The sequence below is a fragment of the Microtus pennsylvanicus genome, chromosome 2 (assembly GCF_037038515.1).
Source record: "Microtus pennsylvanicus isolate mMicPen1 chromosome 2, mMicPen1.hap1, whole genome shotgun sequence".
NCBI lineage: Eukaryota > Metazoa > Chordata > Mammalia > Rodentia > Cricetidae > Microtus > Microtus pennsylvanicus.
The window spans coordinates 19,727,896-19,755,490 of NC_134580.1; the positions used below are offsets into that span (position 1 = coordinate 19,727,896).

A 27,595-nucleotide genomic window follows, 5' to 3' on the forward strand; every position below is an offset into this window, starting at 1 on the left:
AAAAAAAAAGAAAATCATATAACAAATGCTCTGATTAATGTTGATGCAAAGATGACCAATATCATACTTAGAAAAAGCACACAAGAACACATCAAAACTTCACCACAATCAAGTCAGCTTCATTCCAGAGATTTATGGATGGTTCAGTGTATTCAAGTAAATGAATGACACATTACACAAATAGACCCAAGGACAGGACACAAGTGATCATTTCTCTGTAAACTACTAGAGGAAAATATATAGAAATACTTGAGGATATCTGCATAGGCAAGCATTTGGGAAGGGCACCAGTTGCTCAAAAAGTAATAGACAAATGTGACTCAGTGATGTCAAAAACTTACATACAGCAAATGAAATTGACTTAGGTGCAGAGAGAACATACAGAATTAGACAGAAACTTTGCGAGTTGCATATCTGTCTAACTCGTGCTAGCATAGACAATGAACAAAAAATTAAAAAACAATGAACAATCACATCATTAAATGGGAGACTGAAATGAACAGAAAGTCTCAAAAGGTGAAAGACAAATGGCCAGTATACATGAAAAGAAGCTAACTTCACTAGCCATGGAAATACATTTCTTGACATTATAACTGGAATGGCAGCCATCAAGAAAACAAAATGGCTCTTAAGGATGAGGACAACAAAACCCTTGTGCATTACCGGGAGAAATGTACGCTAGTCCAGTCACCATAAACTTCAACAGAGAGGATTCTCTGAAACCTAAAATGTGACCCAACTTCACCACTCCCCAAAACTCTAAGTCAATACATCACAAAGATGCGTTATATCAATGTTTAAGACATTGCACTGTGTACGATAGCTAAGCTTTGGAACTATCCCAGATGTCCATCAACAGAGGAATGGATAAAGAAAATATCATTTATATATACAGTGGAATTTGTTTAGCCATAAGAATAATGAGATTATAATGCTTGCAAGAAAATGGATACAATAAGAGATTATCATATTAAGTGAATTAAGTGAGTCTCAGAAAGACAAATATAACATTATTTTCCCATTTGAGAGTCCTAAATTGTATATAAAATTGTACTTAAAATCGAATCTATGGAGATTATATGAATGTAGGCACAAACTTGTCTGAGAAACAAGGGGGATATGAGGGACCATGGTCAAGAAAGGAATGTAGTGGCTATGGAGAAAGAATGTGCTCCAAAACCATTACAGGACTGCATGAAAATGCTCTGTGGGACTCTGTACAATAAACAAAGTTCAAAAAGATGTCAGCTTGGATTATACAAAAGAATCAGTGGCATAATTACAATTTATATAAAACATATACTAACAATAATATACCAAACACAAAACTACCTCATGGTTTGGAGTGCTGAGTTTTTAACAATCATAAGACATGCCCAGAGGACGTTCCTCTGCATTCAAAAGTGACAAACCATGGAGCACTCTCTCCTGTCTTCCCTGTGAAGCACACCCTGCACACACTTTTCAAGAACAAGCTGCCAAGGATACGTACATGATGGTGTTGATGCCCGAGAGCTGCTGGAACATCTGTAAACCACATCCCACAACTAATGCCCGGCGAGTAGGGGCGTAACTCAGCATTCTGCAGATTACAGGTCCAGCTGTTTTCACAAAGAAAGAGAGAAAGACCCGGCCATTACTTTTAGATCTCATCGCAAATCTCTGTGAAATTAACACCATTGGACATTTTGAAATACAACTTTTACGGAAATCTGAAAACAATGTCTTGCTTCTAAAACCAACAGTATTTTTTAATCATAATTTGGAAAAGCCGCAGCAGAGAATTCTGATGACCGCATGTCATGCATAATATTTAGACTCATAGAACCGAATCTGCCACACATTATTCATCCTTGAATTCTTTCTAGTTACAATGATTAATTATGCATTTTGTTTTTCTACTTTCTTGGCAATTAAAAAGGACTTAAAATGCATCCATATGGGACCATTTACAAGATAACTGGCAAAAACAACCACCTGAAAAAGCATTTATTGCAAACAAATAGGAACTAAATTTATCCCGCTCTATTCTAGTGACCTCAAGGAATTTAGGCTTGATATCAATTCTGGTTATGGCTACACTGAGAATTATCAAAAGAGAATAAAAGAAAAATAACATCTGTTGTGCATAAATATATGTATGGATGGAAATGTTTAAAAACTGAGTTTCCCTCAAGAGCCATTCATTGATAATTCAGAAATATAAAGCAGAGGCTACTGAGATGCCCTACCTGGTAAAGGCACTTGTCACTAAATCTGATGACCTAAGCTTCACCTTTGGGACCCACATGACAAAAGGAAAGAAATAATGTCCGCAAGTTGCTCTCTGACCTCTAGAGGCACACTATGCCATGCACAAATAGACACATGTGTGTGCACACACAAACACATACAGACATGTACACACACACTCACAGATAAATGTAATAAAATATGAATGGGATTTCTATCATCTTAGATCAGTTCTGCAAAGCCGTGGTATCAAAATCACCGAGGCCTCTCATAAGGTAACTGGCCTGGGTCATGGCATATAGCTTTACTCTCTAAAAGGTTTGCCACAGAGTGCCCTGGAAACACTAACAAGTGTTGTGTATGGTATCCATGCTGGGCTAGGACATCTCTGCTGTCAGAGAAAATGGCTTGTCGTTCCCAAGATGCCAACCATTTAATTAAGGCACATTCCCCGAAGGTCATGCTTCATCACCAGACCCCAAATAAGCCAAGGGAACTAAATCCATGTAAATCTCACTATTTCAGGAATCTTCTGAGAGCCACATATTTAGATTGCAGAAATGATAAAGAATATGTGCAATGTCTCAATAATAAATGATAATATGAGATGCCGAGCCAGAGTATTAATTAGAACTAAACGCTATGGGGCTAAGACTATTCTGACTCATCAAGAGTATGATTAAAACCACAAAACTTGACCTACTGCAAACAGTTCTGTTTCTGTGTCAAGACATGACAAACCAGCCTAGAGGAGCATGCAGTATAGTCACTAAGAGCTCAATAAAAGGGTAAATCATTTAAAAAGTAGACTGAGCGTATGCCACACATAAAAATGACTTCGATTCACTCAGGATGCAGGACAATCAGCTGTATCAGAGGCACTGTGTGAGACAAGGAAAGGTCAGGTATCTGGGTGTGACAATGTTGCAAGATGCATCAATCACTCTCTGGAAGGAAGGTGCACTTCTGAGCAAACATAAATATCTGTAAGTGAACTTCACAAAGAAGGGATGCACACAAGACTTTATAAACACTGACCTTTCCCCTACAGCCAAAACATTCGTGTAAAATATCTTTTGCGCTGTGTATTAGGAGTAAATTCTAAATGGTAACCAACTCAAAGTCTACTTATCTTGGTTTCCATAGGTCAAAGACTATCTTTTCCTTGTTCAAGAAGTCTATAACGGTATTCAAAATGCTGTAACTCCTTCCACTATTCCATTGCATCATGAACTGATGGCCAGGTAAGGTCATAGGGAGAAAATTATAACAATTAGGACCAAAGTTTGCCACTCCTTAATATGAGGGGATGGGCTAGCATGTGTTGTGGAATATTACTTTAACTATGTAAGTATGGGTTACATTTGTTTCTGCTGAATTAGTTTAATGATGTAAAGATGTGTCGCTTTGCCTGCCTAAGGCACCTGATTAGTCTAATAAAAAGCAGAATGGACTGTAGCCAGCAGTAGAGTATAGGCAGGGCTGACAGGCGGGGAGAATAACTAGGAAGAGGAATCTAGGTTCAGAAGAAGAGAATGAGAGGCGAGAACAGGGAGAAAAGGAAGGGCTCGCCCGGGGCCAGGCAGCCAACAGTCAGCCACTGGCAGAGCAAGACATACAGAATGGAAGAAAGGTAAAACGCCCCGAGGCAAAACACAGATGAAGAGAAAACAGGTTAATTTAAGTCATAAGAGCTAGTGGGATAAGAATAAGATAAAGTCAAGCATTAATGATGTGGGAGCTGCTACAAGTACGTATTTCTTTTCTAGGTCTTTAAAAGAAATCTAAATTTTCTAATTTTTTCCTGTATTCTCTAAACAATAAGCAATGCTAATTCCTTTATTCTACTAGATATTTTTCATTAATGTTTTGATCAGAGCAGTTACACATATGATCATGTGTAAGCAAGTTTAATAATTTCCTTTTGTTAAAGCCATAAACCTAGTTTTTCCAGGGAAGCAGAATGGGCTGGATAAATCAAAACTATCATTAACCTTTATATCAAGAAGGTAAGAGGTAGCAGAATAAAAGACAAGCAAAAAAACCCTTAAGTGTACTTCTTGTCTGTTTCTCAGTAAAATTCAGAATGCCAAGTCCTATTTCACTGTATGATTGTTTTGCTTTTATAATTAAATACAATTTGTATATTCAAGAAGTTCACGTTTGTTTCAGACATTTGTGTCTTGAAATGCAGAGATCCCCACACAAACGCTAAAGCTCATGACCAGCTAATTTTAAACAAATTGGCCGTCACGAAGAGGCTGGGGAATCAGTGTGCTTTGCTCTGTTCTTCCGTTTCAAACATCTCCGACTACGTGCTGCATATACTCCTTGTCTGATATAACAGGTTTAACATGGGCTCAATGGCATAGAGAAAAGAGACAGTCGACCAGCCTTTCCTAAGGATGGGTGCACTGGTGGGATCTCAGCCTGCCGACTACTTGAGAACACAAGGACCCCAGTTGTATCGCATAAACCTTCAGCTTTTGACTGGCATTAGCAGCTGAGATGGAATAAGGGTTCATCAGCTTTACTTCTCCACATGAAAGCACTACAGAGCCAGGCCAAATCCAGAAGAAAGAGGTTTCCATGCAACATCCTACAACAAGGATCAACAATGTATAGTATCTGGCAAAAGATAAAAATCGTAAGTTTCAGAAGACAAGTAATTTCAGTGTCTGATGAAAATCAGTTCATCAGGAGAACATACCAAACCTAAATAGTATCAAAATGTATGAAATAATGGCCGACACATCTACTAGGAAAAACACAATAACTCAGTTACTCTCCAGTTTAGAAACAGGCAAGAAATCCGTGGGAAGCAGAAGACATCAGGAATTCTATCAACAAACTGTTTGCTATGGAGGGTCATTTTGGGAAATGGGAATTTTGTTTAAAAATTATTTTAATTTTTATTTATGTGTATGTGCGTCTGCCTGTGTGGGTGTATACTGTGTATGGGGTTGTATACCATGTGTGGGGTGTATACCATGTGTGGGGGAGTATACCATGTGTGGGGGTGTATACCATGTGTGTGTATATACCATGTGTGTGGGTGCATACCATATGTGGGGTTGTATGCCATGTATGTGGGTGCCCACAGTCAAGAATGTCAAATCCCCTGAATTGCAGATGGTTATGATCTGCCCAACTTGGGGGCTGTAGGTTCCAGGAAGCCATATATCCAGAAATGAGCTCAAACTGGATATAAGGAGGACTTTTAGCAGTTAGATAAGTCAGCATTCCTTAGGAAATGTGTCCACCAAAAGGCAGTATTTCCCTTGCCTCTGGTATAAGGGACATACAGTTCTCTGTCTTTCTATTGATATATACCTGTGGCACCTATCAGCATACCAAAGCTCACGCTGGCCTCTAGGCTCTCGCAGTCCCAACTCACAAATACTTGCTATGCATTTCAAAGTTCCCACAGTAGCCACCATCTCATCTCAGATTCCCACTCTCTTTACCCGCTGTGCCCTAACAACCACTAGTCTCTATTTCTGCTATCTACACTGCCCTCCCCATTTCCTCACAGATTGTCCTGGCCATGTTTGGTATGGTTTGTTTTGTTTTCATTTTTGGGTTTTTTTCCTCTCTGCTCTCTGGATGTTTCCAGATGCTTCTGGATATTTTCACTCTCTTATGCATAATAAATCTTTCTCCCTAATGAAACAGATATCTCAACAGTTTCTTTACAAAGCACTTGTGCATATAGATGCAGCTCTCCAAACCCTAAATTGTGAACCAGAAAAAGGCTGTACACAGTCTTCAGTAAAAACAAAACGGCTATGCTTTAATGTCTTCAAACACATCTCCAAAACTACACTCAATTAATTTAAAGGTACTCTAGTTGGAAATTACCCAGAAAATGTTCTTTGACTATAATGCCTTTCAGAAGTCAACCAAAAGGCACCTAGAGTGGAAGTTCTTGGGCGATTCTAACAATCAAGGAACAATGTAAAGAATGTGAAAACACACCATATGAAGTTTGTGGAATGGAGCTAAAAACCTTAGCTACAAACTTAAGAAACAAACAAACAAAAACAAAGGAAACACAAACTAAAAATAATAGCAAAACTTAAAATTAGCAAAGAGGAAGACAGTTGAACTGAACCAGTAAAGCCAGAATCTGGTTTCTGGAAAGGACTAATAGATCTGAAACTTTCAAACCAGACTGTGGAGGCCAAATGGGGATCTCTTTGAAATGACCCTCATTCTGAGCTCTGCCCTCATGGCCAAAGAGTCCGTGCAGGTTGGTTCAAGGTGAGATCATACTGGATTACCTGGTCTGTCTTCAGTGGAGCTGAACAGGAAGAACAATGTTCAAGACAGGGAAAATGACAGGGACTTGATTGGCTCAGACATAGGCTATGAAACATTGGATGACATCAAAGTGGGGAAATCAAGGAGCAGGCTGCCTCCTAGAGCCTGTGGAGAGAGCCTAAGCAGGCCTTCATTTCAGTTCAATCACATTGATTTTCAACTTGTTCCCAACAGCACTGGGGAACAACAAATGTACACTTTTACTTCTGAAAATAACTTTTGAATTGTATGTATGTATACATGTTTGTGTGTATGTGTAGATACTCAAGCCATTGATGTGGGATTCCCCTCTGTATGCCATTGGTTAATAAAGGGGCTGCTTTAGGCCTCTAGCAGGGCAGAATAGAGCCAGGAGAGAATTTCAAGCAGAGTAGAGAAATAGGCAGATTCAGACAGACGCCAGGTAGCCACCACCACAGGAGTAGACAGATACCTAGAAACTTTACCGGTAAACCATGACCCTCATGGTAAAATACAAAATAATGGAAATGGGTAAATTTAAGATAGAAGAGCTAGTTAGAAATATGTTTAAGCTATTGGTCAAACAGTATTACAATTAATATAGTTTCCGTGTAGTTATTTTGGGTGTGGGTAGCTGGAAAGGAAAGAGCAGCCTCCACCAACATGCCATGGCACACATGAGGGGGTCAGGGGAACTGTTGGCAGGAGTTGGTTCCCTCTTTCTATCATGTGGTTTTGGAGATTGAACTCAAGTTGTCAGACTCAAGCTGAGTGTCAGACCTTTACCCAGTGAGCCATCTCATGAGTTCAAAATGTCAACTTTTGTCGTCTGCATATAACAGACTTTCCTACTTATCCACGGTGTGAACCCTGTTCCCTTAGAATTTGTTTACTCTCTTGCAAGGAAGGTTTCTACCCACCCCAAAAATGCCATGGGCAAAATGTTTTCTCCCCTTTCCTAAGCAATGAAGTTTCGTGAGCTCAAGGGCATTACTCAAACAGCTCCCATACTGACTTGGGATCTTCCGTATTCTGTATATTCACTGATAGTGATAAATAGTCTATGTTTTTCATTGTTTCTCTGTTCCTGTTTTGAACCCTGAGCTTCCTTGGAAGAAAAGCGCTCACTCAGGAACAGTGTTGCTTAGAGGGCCCTGGTCCTGAATCTCTGGCTTGATATCAATTCCTTGACACCAGTTACTGGAGGGTTGTGATAGACTTTTTCAGTTACCGACTTTGGGGAATTTGTTACAGAGGCCATTGGAGACTAAATATGCAGAAAATAAATGAGAGAAGACACAAATGGCCAGTGTCAGGAATAAAAGAACTAAACTCAAAATAATAACAGAATAAGACAGTTATATATGATATATTATTCATTTTATATTCTTATATATATAAATGATATTATTATACAATATGCATCACAATATGTAATATAATTATTAAAATGTATTATAATGATAAAATTATTAGGAATAATTTTATGCCATCAAATATGTCATCTTACAGCAATAGACACATACACCAAAATATAAAACCTTCAAAGTTCAGAGAGGGTTTGAGTAGTCGGACCTGAAAGTTTATAAGAAATAATTTATTAAAACTTTTGGAGGGCTAGAAGTTGGTTCAATGGTTAAGAACATTTGCTGTTCTTCCACAATACAGAGTATAGTTCCCATAATCACACCAAGCATATCTATGGGATCCAACATCCTCTTCTGGCTTCTATAGGCTATCACACACATGGCATATACTCACATAGACATAGAAGCACACACAGAGACACATAATATACACATAGACATAAAAGTTCATGCAAACACACAATACACATACACACATAATCACATGAATATACACATATGAACACACACACACATATATATATATACATATACACATTTATACTTGCACAGATACAAACACACACACAGCCTTACTCTTAGTCCAAGTTGACTTGTGTCACTTATTGGGAAAGGTTTTCAAAAAGCATCACAGAAAGGATTTAGGAGTTAAAGGAATTTCAATCTCTTGATTGTTCAGCTAGTTTGATGGTATTTTACATATGCTGAAACTTGCCAATTTACTTGCTTTAAATGTGTTCTACTTATTGTATATAATTTATACTTCAATAGAGTTGGTTTCAAAAAATACTGAAAACTTCACCAACAGAAAAGATTTGGGGTACAAAGAAGACCAACACAATGGTATGGATGGTGACATTCCAAGGCTACAATCCCCTTAACCGGCAGCAAGGGTACTGCCCCAGCAGCGCTGACCAGCTCAGTCATGGATACAGAGGAAGAATCCCTTCGAGATGCATGGCCCTTACATCTCCAATATTTTGCCCACCACTGCATTCCTCCCTGTTTACTCTATTTACTTGAAGACTTTGTCGCATACTAAAGAAAAGAGAAAATGGACATTTTATGACTAACACATTACAAGAACTGAGGTGGAGAAGGTTCCCCACCACAGACACTTTTCAGACTAAATTCTTTGTTGTAATGTAGGTGCTTCTGTGGGGAAAGCATAGTTGGGTTGAGAGCAAGAAAATCATCATTCATGTGAACCATTAGTTTCCTCATCATCAATTTAGGAGCCTGTGATTCGGCTTCAATCATATTCAGTGAGTTCCCCCAACAGCACAGTCAGCTCAGAATGGCAACTTGGCAAAGCCATTCTCTTTCTGTCAGCCGTTGTCAAAAAAGGAGGACCAGGCCCTGCAATGAGCATTTCACGGTCTTTCCTCCATTCCCCTTGGGAGTCCAGAATGGTATCCTGACATGTAGGTATCCATCAGCACATTGCAGAGGCCAGAAGAATTAGTTATGATTATTAAGCACCAGGGATATTAAATACGACACCATCCTGACAGCCTCCGTCTGTGTCTTTTCATGCCTGCTCAGTCACGTTATCATCAGAAGCATCCTCCTTGCAAAGGCTGCACAGGTGCAGTGACAGACATGAGGGAAGCTGAGCACAAAGTGGGCAAGCAGTCAAGAGGCCAACGTCACGCAGCCTTTCCCTGACCTTACCCTGACTTTATTTTGTACCTGCTCAGGAGACAGATTTTTGAAAGAAGCTCCTAATTTCTTGAATAGTCCTGTCTGTTTTGGCAACACGTTTGAGACTTTACCCAACCCAGACCATGGCCCAGAAGCATAACTCAAACAATTGTGATTGTGATCTATCAAAACAAATGTTACTAGGTTCCCCTGACCTACATCTGCCAACGATGTCGTTTTTTTTTTGTTTGTTTGTTTGTTTTTTGTCTCTATAACTGCTGTACACCTGAGCTTCAATGCCAAGCATTCTCTTCAGAAAGAGCCTAATCTCAGTTGCTAGCTAATAAAGGACTCTAATTTGGGCTTATAAAGTATGGCCATCTATATCTTCCTTGCCTGGATTATAATAGTAGTTCTCCTGAGTTCACAACAAACATTAAGTAAAGCTAGAATGTATGCTAATTGTTCATGCCATTGTTACAGGATATTTTAAAAGATATATTTGCATCAACTTATGTTCTGGGTAGTGAAAATGAACAATGTGTAAGCATCCTGAATAAGAACTCTGTAAGATCAGAGAACTTTCAAGCTAACTACACTCTGTGCCCATGTCAACATGTAAGGCTGTCTTCCCCATCCTGTTGGCCCCCTCTGTTCTGAGAGACAGCCTTAACCATTTCATCCCTACATTCAGAGAGTTGAACTTTTCCCAAGAAGAAAATAGGAAAATGAGACACTATGACCTCATGACAAATTCTTATGTTTCTGAGCAGGCCCTCATTACTGTCAGGGGACTCTTTGTTTTTCCTCTAATGGGATGTCCCATGATATATTCACAACATCTAACTTAAATACTACCTTGGGCATCCTATTGTTCCCTTCTACCTTCCCTTGTATGTTTGCCACAGGTGGAGAGCCTACCTCTATGAAGCTCAGATGACCTTGCTCAATCCCCTTGTGATCGTAGCAATAGGAAAGGAATCATACTTAGAAATCAAAGAAGGCTAGAAACCAATTATGAGTGAGTACATCCCATGCTCATCTTTTTGGGTCTGGGATACCTCACTCAGGATAGTGTTTTCTATTTCCATCCATTTGCATGCAAAATTCACGAAGTCATTGTTTTTTACCGCTGAGTAGTACTCTAATATGTATATATTCCACACTTTCTTCATCCATTCTTCCATTGAAGGACATCTAGGTTGTTTCCAGGTTCTGGCTATTACAAATAATGCTGCTATGAACATAGTTGAACAAATGCTTTTGTCATATGATAGGGCATCTCTTGGGTATATTCCCAAGAGTGGTATTACTGGATCTTGGGGTAGGTTGATCCCGAATTTCCTAAGAAATCGCCACACTGATTTCCAAAGAGGTTGCACAAGTTTGCATTCCCACCAGCAATGGATGAGGGTACGCCTTCCTCCACAACCTCTCCAGCAAAGGCTATCATTGGTGTTTTTGATTTTAGCCATTCTGACAGGTGTAAGATGGTATCTCAAAGTTGTTTTAATTTGCATTTCCCTGATCACCAAGGAGGATGAGCATGACCTTAAGTGTCTTTTGGCCATTTGAATTTCTTCTGTTGAGAATTCTCTGTTCAGTTCAGTGCCCCATCTTTTAATTGGGTTAATTAGCATTTTAAAGTCTAGTTTCTTGAGTTCTTTATATATTTTGGAGATCAGACCAATTGGTTTCTAGCCATAAATAAAGGATATTGAACATATAATTTGTGATCCTAGAGAAGCTAAATAAGAAGCTGAACCCAAAGAAAAACATATAGTCATCCGCCTGGATATGGGAAGTAGACAAGATTTGAGGGCAAAACCTGGGAACTTGGGAGTGAGGTGGCATGGGGCTAAGGGGAAACGGGGTGAAAAACGTGAGAAGGGGAGAATGGGGGGAGCTTGGGGGAATGGGATGGTTGGGATAAAGGAAGGGTGGACACGGGAGCAGAAAAATATATAGCCTAATTAAGGGAGCCATCTTAGGGTTGGCAAGAGACTGGACTCTAGAGGGGCTTGCAGGTGTCCAGGGAGATGTCCCCGGCTAGTACCTTGAGCAACTGAGGAGAGGGAACCTGAAATGACCCTATCCTGTAGCCATACTGATGAATATCTTGCATATCACCTTAGAACCTTCATCTGGGGATGGATCGAGACAGAGACAGAGACCCAAATTGGAGCACTGGACTGAGCTCTTAAGATCCAAATGAGGAGCAGAAGGAGGGAGAACATGAGCAAGGAAGTCAGGACCACGAGGGGTGCACCCACCCACTGTGACAGTGGAACTGATCTATTAGGAGCTCACCAAGGCCAGCAGGACTGGGACTGAATAAGCATGGGATGAAACCGGACTTTCTGAACATGGCGGACAATGAGGGCTGATGAGAAGCCAAGGACAATGGCACTAGGTTTCGATCCTAATACATGAACTGGCTAGCCTGTTTGGATGCTCACCTTCCTGGTCCTGGATAGAAATGGGAGGACCTTGGACTTCCCACAGGGCAGGGAATCTGGACTGCTCTTCATTCTCGAGAGGGAGGGGGAATGGAGTGGGGGGGAGGGAAATGGGAAACGGGGAGGAGGCAGAATTTTTTTTTTTTGCAACAACAAAAAATAAAATAAAATAAAAAAAAGAAAGTTATGCTCCAATTGCCATGGACATGCAGTGGCAGATGTGCACCCCGACATATATATAATTGAATAAATAAATAAATAAATAAATAAATAAAATTTTAAAAAAAGAAGTCAAAGGTCTGTCACAATGGCACAAGTGACCTAGGAGTTTCATGGATAGTATACTGAGATTAAGGCAAAGGTCCTACCAATCATGTGCACAAGTCATCATTTCTTTTTTCAACCTTGTTCTTGTCCTTCATTACCCAAGTGTTAGTAACTCAAGAACTATAGCTTTTGAGCATCATTCTCTATTCCTACTTCCAAAACTTTAATAGCCAAGTTTTAATTAGATTTAATTTCTAACCCTCTGTAAAATAGTTACTCTTGTTCTTTACCTGTGTCTTCTATGTGCCTCTCTTTTCTATTGCTGGATCAGATATTCATCCATCTCGACCAAGAGACTGCACACATGACCTAAAGTGTGAGTGTAGCTTAGTGCTTAAAGATCAGCTCAACCACAACCTCCCATCTCTACTATAGTGAAAGATTCCCATGAGAAGGATCAGAAACAGTAAAGTTCCTTGCAACATTATATATTCAGTCACAGGCTTCTCACACAGTTTCTCGATCTGTTACCTTCTCCAGGCTCAGCCTGGCACTGCCACACTGTTGGCACCACATCTGCTCATGAGTCAATCGACTCTAACCTACTGAGCTTTCTGGATAACATGTCCACTGCAATGTGTCATAGGGGCACAGTGCCCACCCAACCTAGCTTTTCAATCTATTTTTACATCACTGCCCTCTATCAGGGCAACTGTTTGATGGAGGAAGGTCGTTGGTTAAATAAAAAGAAACTGCTTGGTCCTCATTGGTTAGAATATAGGTGGGAGGAGTAAACAGAACAGAACGCTGGGAGGAAGAGGAAGTGAGCTCAGACTCCACAGCTCTCCTCTCAGGAGCAGACGCCTCAGCAGAGACGCCATGCCCCGCTCCCGGGCAGACACATGTGATGACGCTCCGACCTAGAATCTTCCTGGTAAGACCGGTGCTCACAGATTATTAGAGATGGGTTGATCGGGATATCAAAATTAGCCAGTAAGGGCTAGAGCTAAAGGGCCAAGCAGTGATTAAAAGAATACAGTGTCCGTGTAATTATTTCGGGGCATAAGCTAGCCGAGCAGGCGGCTGGGGTGTTGGGGACACAGCCCCGCTGCTCCTATTACTACAACTGTTGTGCAATCTGTGTTACCAAATCAAACCACGTTTTTATAACCTCACCTTAAAAATGTTTATTCTGCCTGGGACTCTATCCTGATTCCAGATGGCTGGTCATTTCTGTTTCTTTGCTCCTTGTTAACTTCGTTTGTAGGTTCTGTTCCTTATCCCTCGTCCATATTGGATTTTATTGGGTATTCGGTTCAGATTTTGTCCTTGTTTCATCATTTTACTCTTCCCTGCACTTAGTGCAGGATCAAGCCAGGTATATAGACAATGGTCAATAACTATTTGCTCACTGACTAGGAAGAAGCAAGGAAGGGAGAGGAAAACTGCTCCAGGGAGTTAGTACCACTGAGAACCTGTGGATGGAGAGATCCGAGTGCATCCCAAGCTGCCAGATGATGCTGTGATCAATTTCAGGCTCCACTGTCTTGAGCACACCCGTGCTGTTCTCCTCTTCCACAGGAGCAGATGATATTTGTCATTACAAGCTGTTACCTGGCACATTTTCTATTTGGAATAATAGACCGCTGCTATTGATAAATCCAACCCATGTGGTGCCATTCCTTCACAGTCTGGCATTGATGCCAATACATTTTGAAATCCTGCAAAGCCATTGATTTGCCAAGGTTCTGTAATGGGTCCGCTGTCTATAAGTGCATGCTTACAGGCAGATCACTATAAATTAGGGCCCCAAAGCAATCTCTGTGTTAATCTACACATTAGTAGTCGAGGTTGCTAAAGTAAATACTTTTTTCCCCACCTATAAGAACAGATAATGACAGGGCTTACTACTACTGAAATACCATTTTCCAGAACGCTTGTTTTATTATTACCAAGAATTCTTTCTATACTTTAAAATACTTTCTTAGTCAAGAGACCTAAACAAATGACAAGGCCACAAATTTATTCTCTACCCCAGTAATTTTCACATGTTAAACTTCAAATATTCTTTTTTTTGATTTGTAGTGTTATTTATTTAATTATTCATTTGCCAGATAATGGGAAGAACCGGTAGAGCTAAGGTCAAATTGTAATATACCATATGAAGTGTGATTTGAGAGCTGGAGACAGCTCCACAGACACGGACTGATTGTCACTGACTGTGCAACTGTCATCCCGTCATGGTTAGGCATATTAAATGGCATGACACATTAGCAGGGCATGTCAACAGCAACATATGATTGTTATGTTATTGAGGAAAAAGGATGTATTGAGAAAGCCATTCTGGAGCAAAGAGATCATCATTATTTTTAATGAGTCATTTTAAAATCTTAGCATTCTGCTAGTATTCTGACACTATTTTCCCAAACTATCATTCTTAGTAATAAAAGTTATTTTTAACCTGTCTAATTTTTTTAAAAAAATAATATTACATGTTAGAAAGTAAAACTACACTTGACAACCGCATATAACGCGCAGTGTTGAACAGTGCATCTTTTACAGTCAGGGACAAGGAGGGCTGAATCTACTCTGGTGTTCAGTATCCGTGCGATAGGCACACCTTTCTGGAACTCCGTGTACCTCCCAAGTGCTGGCTTCTAATTTCACCACCGGTAAAGTATGACATATACAGCACCCTCACTCAAACCCTGCAAAGACTAGACATCTTTAGTGAATTCACTGGCGAGGGTTAACTGGTGCCGTGGTCTACACATATAATCCTCAAATTCAGGAATCCAAGACAGGATAACCGTGAGTTTGAGGACAACCTGGATTACACAAAAGACCCCATAGCAAAACTAAGACAAGATGAAGAGCAATAGCAACGAAAATTCATGGTTCTCTTTTCTGTCAGCAAATAGCCAACCTTCACTTTTAGAATTCCATAAAAATAAACCAAATAATTTCATGAGTATGAGTAACAAGCACAGTCTAAGGCTGTGGGGATCAAGCCCTGCTCTTGAAATAAAATTAAAAAAATTAAGGGCCAGGGAAATAGCTTATTGGTAGAGTACTTGCCTAGCATGCATGATGCCATAGGTTTAGTTCCAAAACTGTTTAAAACACAGGAAAATAAAAATAACATTTATTTACTTAACATATTTAATGTAATACCCCTACACAAAATTTTAATAAAGAATAAAATAAAAATAGATACATCAATAAGATTTGTGATAGATCCTATAAAGAATCAGTTTACCTAGTTGCCTGAAGCACAGTTCAGAGATCGTTCATGTAAGAACCACTACATCCCCTGCCTTCTTAGTTGCCCTCCAAAATAATCAAGTATTCCTACATCTCTATACAATGGAGATATTATGAAATATGTATGCTATGCTTCTATACACAACTGTTTTAGTTTTAAAAACTCCATATTTGCATTGGGATTTTATTTGGACATTTGAAGGATGTTTCCTTTTATTTAAGATTAAATCACTTAACAAATAAACACTACTGAGGATTTTAACTTGCAAATGCAACAACTGTGATCCCCCCATACTGAGATTTACATAAGATGGTTACCATGAATAAAGCAACAAGATGTCCTATTATCTTGTGGTGGGGTGGAATGCATAAAAGAAATTGCAACTGTCCCACTTAATTTTAGATATAACAATGGCACAAAAGCACGAGGTGCCCTGAAATACAACATCTTAAAGAATGTTGTTTTCTGTCCACCCAGTTCTCAGAAAAATCATAATTATTCTGAAAATACGCAGGAACAGATATAAAAATGAGCCAAATACATGAAACTCTAAATGTATCCTCCAATTCAAAAGCAGTCCTTTTCCTGCCCCAATTTTTTGTTCCAACTCTTCTGTTACCTCCAACACAAAGAAGAACAGAAAGAAAAGAGCACAGGGGAGAAGGAGGGTGAAAGAGAGGCCATGGATTCAGGGGGAAAAGGACAGCACTGTGGTAGAGGCTTCCCTGCATGGGCGAGGCTCTGGGCTCAACTCCAGCCCTGAAAAACAGCAATAGCCCAACATGGCCTCCCATTATGCTGCCATTTCCTCCCAAAGGAAACAGTCTATTGTGGAGGGAGCAGGGCAGCTCCTAAAACTCAGGAAATCAGTGAAAGATGCTAACACAACTTAGAAAGTGGCCTGGCTGGCCTGATGGCATCTGGTAGAGAAACTTGCTGCCAAATAGCAATTCTGGGTGACCTCAATTCAATCACTGGGCTCCACATAGTAGAAGCAGTGAACTGACTGAGATGCCTGCAAGTTGTCCTGTGATATCTACTTTATGCTTCAGTATGTGAATACCCTCACACATGCATTCACACCCAGGCACACAAACACACATGGAAAATAAATATAATAAATATAATAAATAACAAGCAACCTTATAAGGTGCAGGATGTTCCTGAAGGCTACAGGATTCACAAAGCTCCTCTAAGGTATCCAAGTCATGACTGCTACAGAGTACCAAACCTCCAATTCCCTCGGGTCCATGGATGTAGATTTTGTGAATCATCACTTATACCAGGGTGGGATTTTTGGTGATGCAGCTGTCTTGCCTCTGAGTTACCCATGATTCCATACATAAATTCTTTTACATACTCTTACAAATAACTCCAATACATTTACCACACTAAGATAGATTTGGGTGGAAGCATTACTTTGGTCTTACTGGTGCCCTACCTAAAATGAATAGACATTTCTTTCATGCCCTCCTCAGGAAAGTTCACACAACTACTTCTCAAAATATATCAGTGTTAGCCATTTGACACAAAGTTGGAAATAAAGGTCGTCACTGAAAGGGATCACTCTAAGCTCTCCATACTCTAGGAGGCAGTAGAGCATTATGTCATGGAAAACAAGAGTTGATTCCATTTATGGATTTGGGGGTATTCTCTTAGCTCTCACTTAAAAATCCCAACACTGGAAATAAAGAAGGTAATGATGCAGGAGAAGGATCTTGGAAGTCAATAAGAGAAAAGACCTGTAGTGAAAACTCCAAGTAGGTGATAAACCAGCCTGCCCCATCTTGGGCTGGAAGCCATCTTCTTGCAAAGACAAAACCAGATTCATTGCTGTTTTTGATGGGGCTATGTCCCTCGTATAACCTTAACTACAAATGGTTCTTTAAATGGTTCTTTACTACCTGAGTCAGGAAATTGTAACCACGTCTTTGCTTCAAAAGGTTATTATGACCACTTTTTAATTACTACCTTGAGGTGACCAACTTGCAACCGTGTGTTTGTTTCAGGGGTTTGTTATGAGCAACTTGTTATTCTTATGCTCTGCTTCTATAACCTAGCCTATGTGCCTGCCAAATCCCCTATTTCAAAAACCCCTACCCCTGAACTATAAAGCCCCTTATCTTACTTTTATATTCAATACTGATCTCTTGATCAGGAAGATGCAACACATGTATCTGAATAAAAGAGATCACTTAATTAATTGATTGCTTTAATCATTTTGGTTATGATGATTTGATTCAGTGGTCTTTCTCTTTGCTTCTGTGGGATTAACATAGGTCATATCTATTACAGTAAAAACAGATCTAAGGATTAAAAGAAAAGCTAGGGATAAAATCATGAAGCAAATAACATCAGGAACGAGAAGCAGAGAAACTTGGAGTGGGTATTAGACAGCCAAGCAGACTAGACAAGAGGAAGGACAAAGTTCTGGGCTAACAACAGCAGGTCACCTATTTCCCCAGAGTACACTGTTGTCCTTCTATATATTCTTCCTTCCAATACATCTGCCTCCTATATATTCCTTCTTCTAATACATCTGCCTTCTGTATATTCTTTCTTCTGATACATCTGCCTCCTTTCTTTCTTCTAACACATTTGCCTTCTATATATTCTTTCTTCCAATACAACTGCCTTCTGTATATTCTTTCTTCTAATACATCTAATTGTACCAGGCTGAATTAGAAGTGAGGACAACTGGTAGCAAGGTACTTCCACCCAGGAGACCACCGGAGACTGCTCCATAGACAAGTACCTAAATATGATGTAACCATGATACACTGTAGCTCTTTCTTTGATGTCTTTATAGATGTAACTCGTTGCCTTGAGAAAACTAAAGCTGATCATGTATGTGTGAATAAATAGAGCTTTGCATAGTAGCAATATTCAAGTTGATTTAGTTGATGACTAAATGCTAGCAGACAGTCAGGGTGAGTAGCTAACAAAAGGCAAAGAGGCTTCAGTCATCCCTAACTAGGTTGTCAGCACATGAACAATGTACCATAATAAATAAAAGCCCAGAGACAGATATTGGGGTTCAACAGGAAGATCAGAAAAACAGTAGCAGCCAAGCCACTAGAGAGCTCTTACCTCCTTGAAATCTTCAGACTGAAAGAGAGTTCCTGTCTCATCCTGCCTTATATTCCTCTCTAGTGCTGAGATTAAAGGTGTGTACCACCACCGCCCAGTCTCTATGGCTAACTAGTGTGGCTGCTGGAGTTCCAGTAGGTGTGTAACCACTGCCTAGCCTGTATGGCTGACTAGTGTGGCTGCTTTGCACTGACCTTCAGGCAAGCTTTATTTATTAAAATACAAATAACATATCACTACATTTCCCCTTTTCATCTAAAATAAAACAAGAAGGCTATAACTCATATAATAAAAACTATATGCAATAAGTACAATAATTATATACAATATATACAGGCAATAAATACATCAACAATGTCTAGTTCATTTGCATTTGATAAATTCAGAGAATTTATTTGTCATTATCTATCCTATCTTGGTGACTCCAAAGTCTTGTACCTATTTTACTTTCTACCCTAACTTGCTTTCTGCATTTGGTAAACAAGTAAAACTATAAATATAATTATCTAGTCTTCAACTCCCTCAGAGATGCAAAAAGGCAATAATATTAACTGAGTAAACAGAAAGTATGAGCAAGCAATTTCAAAAAATTTGAGAAATGATAGAAATAGCTGGCTTCATTAACAGTCACCCAAAGTTCTTCTACAATGTTAGGGCATCAATCTTTGGCCCAGAGACCTGGAATATCTGACAAACTCTTCTATGAAGTAGGGTTTTTGAAGGACTATCCTACCATGTCTGTATAAGGTTTGGCAATCACTCTTTTTTGTGTCCTGCTTGTCCTAATGGGACAATGACAGATGACCACTGTCAGCAGTCAAGGCAAGGGCACTTTCTTGCCCAGTGGCTTATTTTTTCCACAAAGAAAGCAAACTCCATGTGGGGTTTCTTCAGTTTCCACCATCTTCTCTGAAGTTGATTGGTGCTGCCAGGAGCAGACATGTCTCATTGTCATTAAAAAAAAGAAGAAGAAAGAACCAATGTTCTTAAAACATATTAAATGCCATATTCTGTAGATCCCTGAAGAGTTTGAAGATAAATGTCTATTTAAAATATATCTGTTTGACCTTGAAAGCATACTTAATGTGATTACAAGTTCAATTGTAATAGGTAACTAATTACTAACCTGAATTTCCTTACTGTCCTAACCAGTTGGTAATAATATCTTTCAAGGACTAAAAATTTGCATTACATTCTTAAATGAGCTATATAGGTACAATATCTAGAAGAATATTAGAAACTTATGTATAGTATGTTTTAACAAAATTAATCTCAAATTTTGTATCAGTATACAAAATTTCTATACAATATACAAAAGTCCAATCAAATGTAAAGCATTTAAAACTAGTAGTTGCTTTTAAAAGTAGCTTCAATAATGTACCCTTTTATCTTATTATATCTATATTCTCCCTTTTTTCTATATATATGTATATATATATATACATATATATATAGCTTGCCTGAAGGTCAGTGCAAAGCAGCCACAATAGTCAGTCATACAGGCCAGGAAGTGGTTGCACACACCTTTAATTCCAGCAGTCAAACTAGTTAGCTATAGAGGCTTGGTGGTGGTGACACAGGCCTTTAATCCCAGCACTAGAGAGGAGTATAAAGAGGGATGAGACAGGAACTCACTCTCTTTCAGTCTGAAGATTTTGAAGAGGTAAGAGCTCTCTAGTGGTTGGCTGCTGTTACTTTTCTCATCTTCAGGATGAACCCCAATGTCTGTCTATGGGTTTTTATTACTCGTGCTACAAGACAGCAGATGATCAGGTTGGTCCCAGGGGGGTATGCAAAGAAAGTGTGAGCCTGCCATCTGCTCAGTCCATGACAGGCCAAATTAACCCATCAAGATTCTCTCTCTCTTTCCTTTATTCAATTTGGCTAATGGTGGTCAATTTTATTAATCTTTTCAAAGAGCCAATTCTTTGTTTCACTAATTCACTGTATTTTTAAATTTCTGATTCATTAAAATTCAGCACTGTCTTTTATTATTTCTATCTATTCATTTTGTTGTTGTTTTGTTTTTCAAGACAGGGTTTTTCTGTAACTTTGAAGCCTGGAACTAGCTCTTGTAGACCATGCTGGTCTCAAACTCACAGAGATGTGCTTGCCTCTGCCTCTCTAGTGCTGGGATTAAAGGCGTGCGCCACCACCGCCTGATTTTATTCATTTTTTGGGGGGGTTCTTTGTTCTTATTTTCCAAGGCCTTTAGGTAAAATACTAAGTGATTACTAAGACATCTTTGAAGTTTTAAACGTGGGCACTAGGTGCTACAAGCTTTCCTCTGTGATTGCCTTTATTAAGTCCCGTAGACTGTGAGATACTATGTTTTCATGAGAACTCAGCTCTAATGCACAACCTGTAAAGGCTTAGAGAGTGACCTAGAGGGGGCACGAAAGAATGAAGGAAGGACACACACACACAGGAAAGTGGGATCAGGTGGGTCATAGTGCTGATGGAGATGCGGCAAGAGTAACCTGGGAACTCAATATATTTATTAGCTATATCACTAAGGAGGAGAAGTAGATGCAGAGGTAGATGGTTTCTGTAGGGAAGAAGTCTCATATTGTAGTCACCTGGGACGAAGAAGCTGCCCCTGATAGTTTACGCATACAGTGTCAATATGTGTGCTTAGACCAGGGGAAGGCTCCGGCATTCCCGTGTGTCTCAGGCATTGGGGTCCTTTACCTGGCTCTGATCATTTCAAAAGCACACACATTCACTTAGGACCTCATTTGCTCCCCACATTTGAAGAATACTTTTAATTCCTAATTCCTTCTTGTTTTCTTTTCTGACTCAATTTCCATTCACTGGTGTGCTGTTTAGCTTCTATGACTTTGCGTACTTTTCACTATTTCCATTGTTCTTGATATCCATCTCCATTCCTTTATGGTCAGACAGAGTGAATTTACATTTTCTTAAATTTGTTGAGACTTATTTTTTCCTAATATGTGAACAGTATTGGAAAAGTTTCCATGGGTTGATTACATGAAAAGTGTATTCTTCCGTATTTGGGGATAGGAGTGTTCTACAGAAGTCTGTTATGTCCATTTGATTTGTGATACTATTAAACCCCAGAGTATCACTAATTAATTTTTATCTGGATAACATGTTGGTGAAAGTAAAGTATTGGGTTCACCCACTATCGCTGTTGTGGCTGATACGTTCATTTCTTTTAGTTTTGGTGTTTATTAAATTGAAAATAGGTTTTTAAATACAATATATTCGGATTACAGTTTCCCCTCTCCCAACTCCTCCAACATCTTCCCCACCTCCCCTCCCAGCTGAATCCACATCCTTTTTGGCTCTCATTAGAAAATTAACAGGCACCAAAAGAACAACAAGATAAAAAAACAAACAAATCAAAAAAGGGCAGAAAAAATTAACAAGCACAAGAAAAAGAATCAAAGATAATGCACAGGAAACCTACTAAGAAAAAATTGATTTCAAAAATAATTTTTGACAAACTCTTACTTAAAGAGCTAAAGACAGACATTAGTGAGGCTCCATGCTTTGTAAAACTCAAGGTCTAGGATTATTCAAGGCATTGTAAAGAATTGTGAGAAATTCCAGTGACTTTTTCACTATAAAGGCAATGTTCAGAGTTCTTAGTCAAGGAAAGTCATTTCTTCCAGGTTCATACCAAATGATTTTAAAAGAACATAATATGTATCACTGTATCTGAGCAGTTCCTCACGGAGCAAGTAAATACTCTGTGCAAGGAAAGCCAACATTCTCACAGAACCATCAGTGTTGTTCATTTTAAGGCAAATGGGATAGCCTTCCATGCTCAGATTAACACTAACCGTGGACATGAACAGCATGCCATCATACGTAGCAGGGCCTGCATATTCACAATGAGGGTCTTCAAATCCCCCTTTCCTTCTGTATGAGTCTACACATACATACATTCACATACATATAAATATGAGGATCATATGCACATGCATTTCTGTACATATAGGCACATGAAGATAGGGTGGAGTTACAATGATCACTAGAACAGAATCCTTTACACATCAGAGCCCCATCTGCCTTACCTGGATGAAGAAAACAAAGCATCTCTGAAATCACAATACAGTTCTTCCAAACTGTTACAAAGCTGTGTCTTCTTTAAAGGCATATTTCAACTCGTACACACAAGCCCATATCATATATTTAAGTGCTCAAAATAAACACAAACCAAGCTGATAGAACCTCCGTGGAGAACAGACACCCATGCCCAGCGTTCCTATTGATTACCCCTTAAGCATTCCCACTAGATCCACTTTGAAGGCACAGCATAGGCTAGCTTATAAACTTCTTTGGTATATGATTTTCTGTCTACAGCAAAGAGTAAGAATTCCAGAAACTGTTCTTCCAGATACCATTACATTTCACGTCTATTTATTTCCTTTGTATTTTCTTTTCGTTAGGCAGTTTAATCTCCCAGGCATGGCATAAAACATAATTTCACTTGGTTTGATTTGTTTAGTGCTTATAGATAAATATGGCGCTCTAGGGATGAAGTCAGTATTTTAAAACTTACATATGGCAGTTTTATTTTGGGGCATGTCTGCAGTTACCATATGGCCAATGGGAATCTGTGAAGGAAGTCAGGATGTGTCTATTTAAAATACTGGCTATAATTGGAATTTCCACTCAGAAATGCTTTGATATGGCTACTTTCTCTGAATGTTAAATCCTATTTTGTATTGTAAAAACTCAACCTGAGCACTGTAAGATATAATTAAATAAATTTTAAATAGTTTCATTGAGTAATACTCTGAAATGGATGTCTGTGCATGCATGAGCTATGTATAACAGCTATCTATTATCAAAGCTGTATAAATTATTCACTTTCATATTCTATTTGTTTACTTGCATGTACTATAATTGAGTCTAGCTCTTAATTCAATTTCTTATGATCAATTGACTGCACAGTTTACAAAGAAGAGACACAGTGACTCTCTACGCACCTCTCATCTATCCTCTAATGTCTCTTACAACACCGGGAGTCTACGCCTTTTGACTTAAACTCTTAGTGACACATACATTAAAAACATATGGGTCCTTATCCAACACAGACACGATGTGGCTGCTATGTGGGAGCGTAAACAGGTTCTGTCTGAATGAAGCATTGCTATTCTAAATTATTCCCACCCATTATTCATCAAGTTACTATAAATGTTTTAGGAAAGTAGTAATGAACAATTTTCTAGCACTTCCCCAAGAAGCACTCACTATTCATAAACATTCTATTTAGACCATTGGTAAAAAGCCCATTAAATTTATTATTGAATGTTTATTTGTTTTCAATGCAAAGAGGGAAGGAACTGAGAAAAAAAATTTGAGGGAGTTGAATAGTGTTACAAAGTCCAAAGAATTGAAAAGTATTACAAAGACCAAGGAATCAAAATTCGTTCTAATTAAACAAAGCATTTATTATGCCCAAGATGTATTAGTCAGCATTATCTAGAGGAACAAAATTTACAGAATCAATCTCTCTCTCTCTCTCTCTCTCTCTCTCTCTCTCTCTCTCTCTCCAGAATAAATCTATCTTTATCTATATGTCTGTATGCCTGCCTGTCTGATAGATCATATGTATAGACATAGATAGAGGTAGATCTAGATAGATACAGATACAAATATTGATAAAATATTGAAAGGGGATTTAGCAGAGAAAGTCATTGCTGACTTAATTGATTTCCTCAATCAAAGGCAGAAAAGGCAGTATTTCAGGGAGTGGGGATGGAAGTACATCTTTTGCTGAGGGTAGATAGATTACTTCCTCAAGAGAGATAAACCCAAATTTCTTAGCTTCAATATGTTTCCCAGCACTTCTTCATCCCAAAGATCTCATTCTATAAAGGATCAGTTCTTTACCACTTAATGTCTTTACTTAACCATCTATACCTTCTGATGCTGGGACTTGATGTTTCTTAGTAATTGAGCAAGTCTCATAATGAGAATTTCTGTTTGGTTTTCCTGAGACCTGTGGCTCAATTCCATGGCACACTCAGAAACCTTTAGACTGTTCATGAATATCTGGAACTGGAAATTTTTACCACTAAGTTCATTGTTCACACCTTCACAATATTCTGAGATAGTAGAAGCTTGTTAATTTTATTGTGAAGTATATTCTTTTCCTTTATCAATTTACCCAAAGATGCTAGGAGCAACCAACCAGCATTATCAATTTCCTTAATTTTCTATGAATTGCAAAAATTTTATATACAGAGTCACAATTAGTGAATCAGGATAATCAAATAAATGTGTTTCCTTAAGGTTATAAAATAGTTTGCCCTGTGGGCTTCAGTTACTATAGGTGTTGGCAAACTGGAAAGCCTATCCTAGAGACTTAAAAAATTCATCCTTATGCTTCTGTTTCTCTAAAACTACCTTTGGTAACAAAACCTCTATTAATTTATTAATTGGAGTTCTCTAGAAGAACAAAACTTAAGGAATATAACATATATATATATATATATATACATATATATATATATATATACCGATAGATAGATAGATAGATAGATAGATAGATAGATAGATAGATAGATAGATAGATAGATAGATAGATATTATGTATGGGGATTTATCAGAATGGCTTGCAGGCTATTTTCCAGCTAGTCCAACAATGGCTGTCTACCAAAGGAAGGTTCAAGAATTCAGTATTTGTTCAGCTAAATGTCTCAGCTGGTCTTCCAGATATGACAAGATCCCTAGGAAGTAGGCCCTAATGCCAGTGAAGAGATGGACTTGTCAATGGGAATGAGAGTAGGCAGGCAAAGAGAGAATGAAAGCTTCCTTTCCATGTTATTTGTGTAGGCTGCCAGCAGGTATAGACAGATGAAAGGTGGATCTTCCCACCTCAAAAGATATGGAATAAAAGTGGGTCTTCCCACTTCAAATAATCTAAGAAAAATCACCCATTGCTATATTAAGCCACTTGGATTTTAGCTAATTACAGATGTGGTCAAGGTCACAACCAAGTATAGCTATCACACAAGGCATCTCATTGACCTCAGAATCTTCATTCCTAATCATGGTATCTAGACCTCAAGGATCATGGTTTAAATGGATTCCTAGCCACGAAGGAAGACAGGAATACCTTAACTACTTTAGAAGCCATATTATGTAAATCCTTTAACATTTCTTGTTCTTCAATTGCACCATGTGGTCCAGAAAAGGGAGTGGTTCTTTCCTCTCGTAGTCTCGAGGACACGGTCCAGCAGACTTCCCACCTCTTCTGCTAGGATCATGCTTACTTCACACTTGCACCGCAATGTACAAATTGTGCTGTCCAAAGTAATCCTCTATTCCATTGACCAGATAAAGCCCCACTCCCTACGCTGCACACTCTGCCACTGCTCATACCTGTCAGGTAAGCCTACCCAGCAAGCTGAGTTTTATTTGTTTTCTTGTTTATCTCCTTTAGTAAAAGGCCAGGTACCCTAGGATCCTGTATTCTATATCTCATTTCTACAATGGTCCGTAACTTGCCTATTTGCTGGAATAATTTTTCTATAGGGAAAAAGTGCAACTCTTTTTGCCTCACAATTCCATTCCATTCTATGGGATCTCCTCCAGGAGCAGAGAAAGTGGAAATAGCACACACCGTGGAACTGGATGTCTCTTTCTCTTTTTTTTTTCTTTTTGGAACTCTGGCAAATCACCCCATCACCCATCACTCCATCTGAGTTACTTTTCTACTGCCATGAGAAGCCACCAAGACCAGGGCAACTTATATGTCTATGTGGGTTTATAGTTTCAGAGAGTTACAATCTATGACTATCATGGCAAGGAACATGGCAGCAGGCAGACATGGTGCTGGAGCAGTAGCTGAGAGCTTATATCTTGATCCACAAGCAAGAGGCAGAACCAACTGAGGATGTCATGGGACTTTTTGAAACCTCAGTGCCTGCCCCCAGCAGCATCTCTTCCAACAAAGCCATATTTCCTCATCCTACCCAAACAGTTCCATCAACTGGGGACCAAGTACTCAAATATCTGAGCCTATGGAGGCCATTCTCATTTAAACATCACACCCTCTAAGAGTCTATTCTCATCCAAACCATTATTAACAACATCATTATCTTCACCACTGACCGCACAGCCCTCAGTAAATAGTGTAAGTCACAAGCCATGCTGGCTTCTATACACAAGTACTACTATCATTATACTATACACAAAATATACAGAGAACAGATCACTTTGTTGGGAATCTAACTCCAAAGCTTTTCCTCAACCACTACACTCTAGTGTAATCCCAGCTCAGCAGCACATGCAAAGCTACCCACAATGTTACTAACAACAGAAGACACAAGGCCCTGCCTTCCCTCATCCCTGTCCTAAGTAACTACAAAACTCAGTGAATTATAAGTAGCACCATTCCAAAGCAGGTGGGCCTAGACTGTATAAGTCCAACACCAAAAATCCAACACCATTCTTCACAGAAATTAAAAAATACTCTTACTTTTCATATGAAAATACAAAAAAAACCCAGGATACTCAAAACAATTCTGAACAACGAAAGAATTTTTGGAGGTATGATCATTGCTGGTTTTAAGCTATACTACAGAGCTTTAGTGATAAATACAGCACAGTATTGAACAAAAAGAGACATGCTAATCAATTTAATAGAATTGAGTTCATGTATGCTCAGCCACCTGATTTTTGAGAAAGGGGCCAGAAATACACACTAGAGAAAAGGTACCTTTAACAAATAGTGCTGTTTGTGGTGAAATAAAACAGCTATACGTATAGACCAAAATTGATCCTTCTCTTAGAACATACGCAACACTCAATTTCAAATGGATTAAGGAATTTGACACAAACCTGATACTCTAAAATTGACAGAGGAGAAAGTTTAGAATACAATGAAAACTTCTAGGCACAGAGAGGGACTTTCCGAAGGGAACCCTGGTAGCACAGACACTAAGACCAGCAACTGACAAATGAAGCATGTGCAACTAAACGGAAGCAGTGCAACAGAGAATGCC

The 27,595-nt window shown here is 38.9% G+C and overlaps 1 protein-coding gene across 3 annotated transcripts in view; it reads right to left on the minus strand.

Annotated features, from left to right (window-relative positions):
* Slc2a13 (solute carrier family 2 member 13) overlaps positions 1–27,595 on the minus strand; it is a 297,525-nt gene that overhangs the window by 136,328 nt on the left and 133,602 nt on the right. For all 3 annotated transcript variants that reach the window (XR_012909606.1, XR_012909605.1, XM_075960405.1), the window contains exon 4: positions 1,493–1,601. Coding sequence is in view for 1 of the 3 variants with exons in the window: in XM_075960405.1 (XP_075816520.1) it covers positions 1,493–1,601 (109 nt within the window). In the remaining 2 variants the exon portion in view is untranslated. The remainder of the gene's footprint in view (positions 1–1,492; positions 1,602–27,595) is intronic.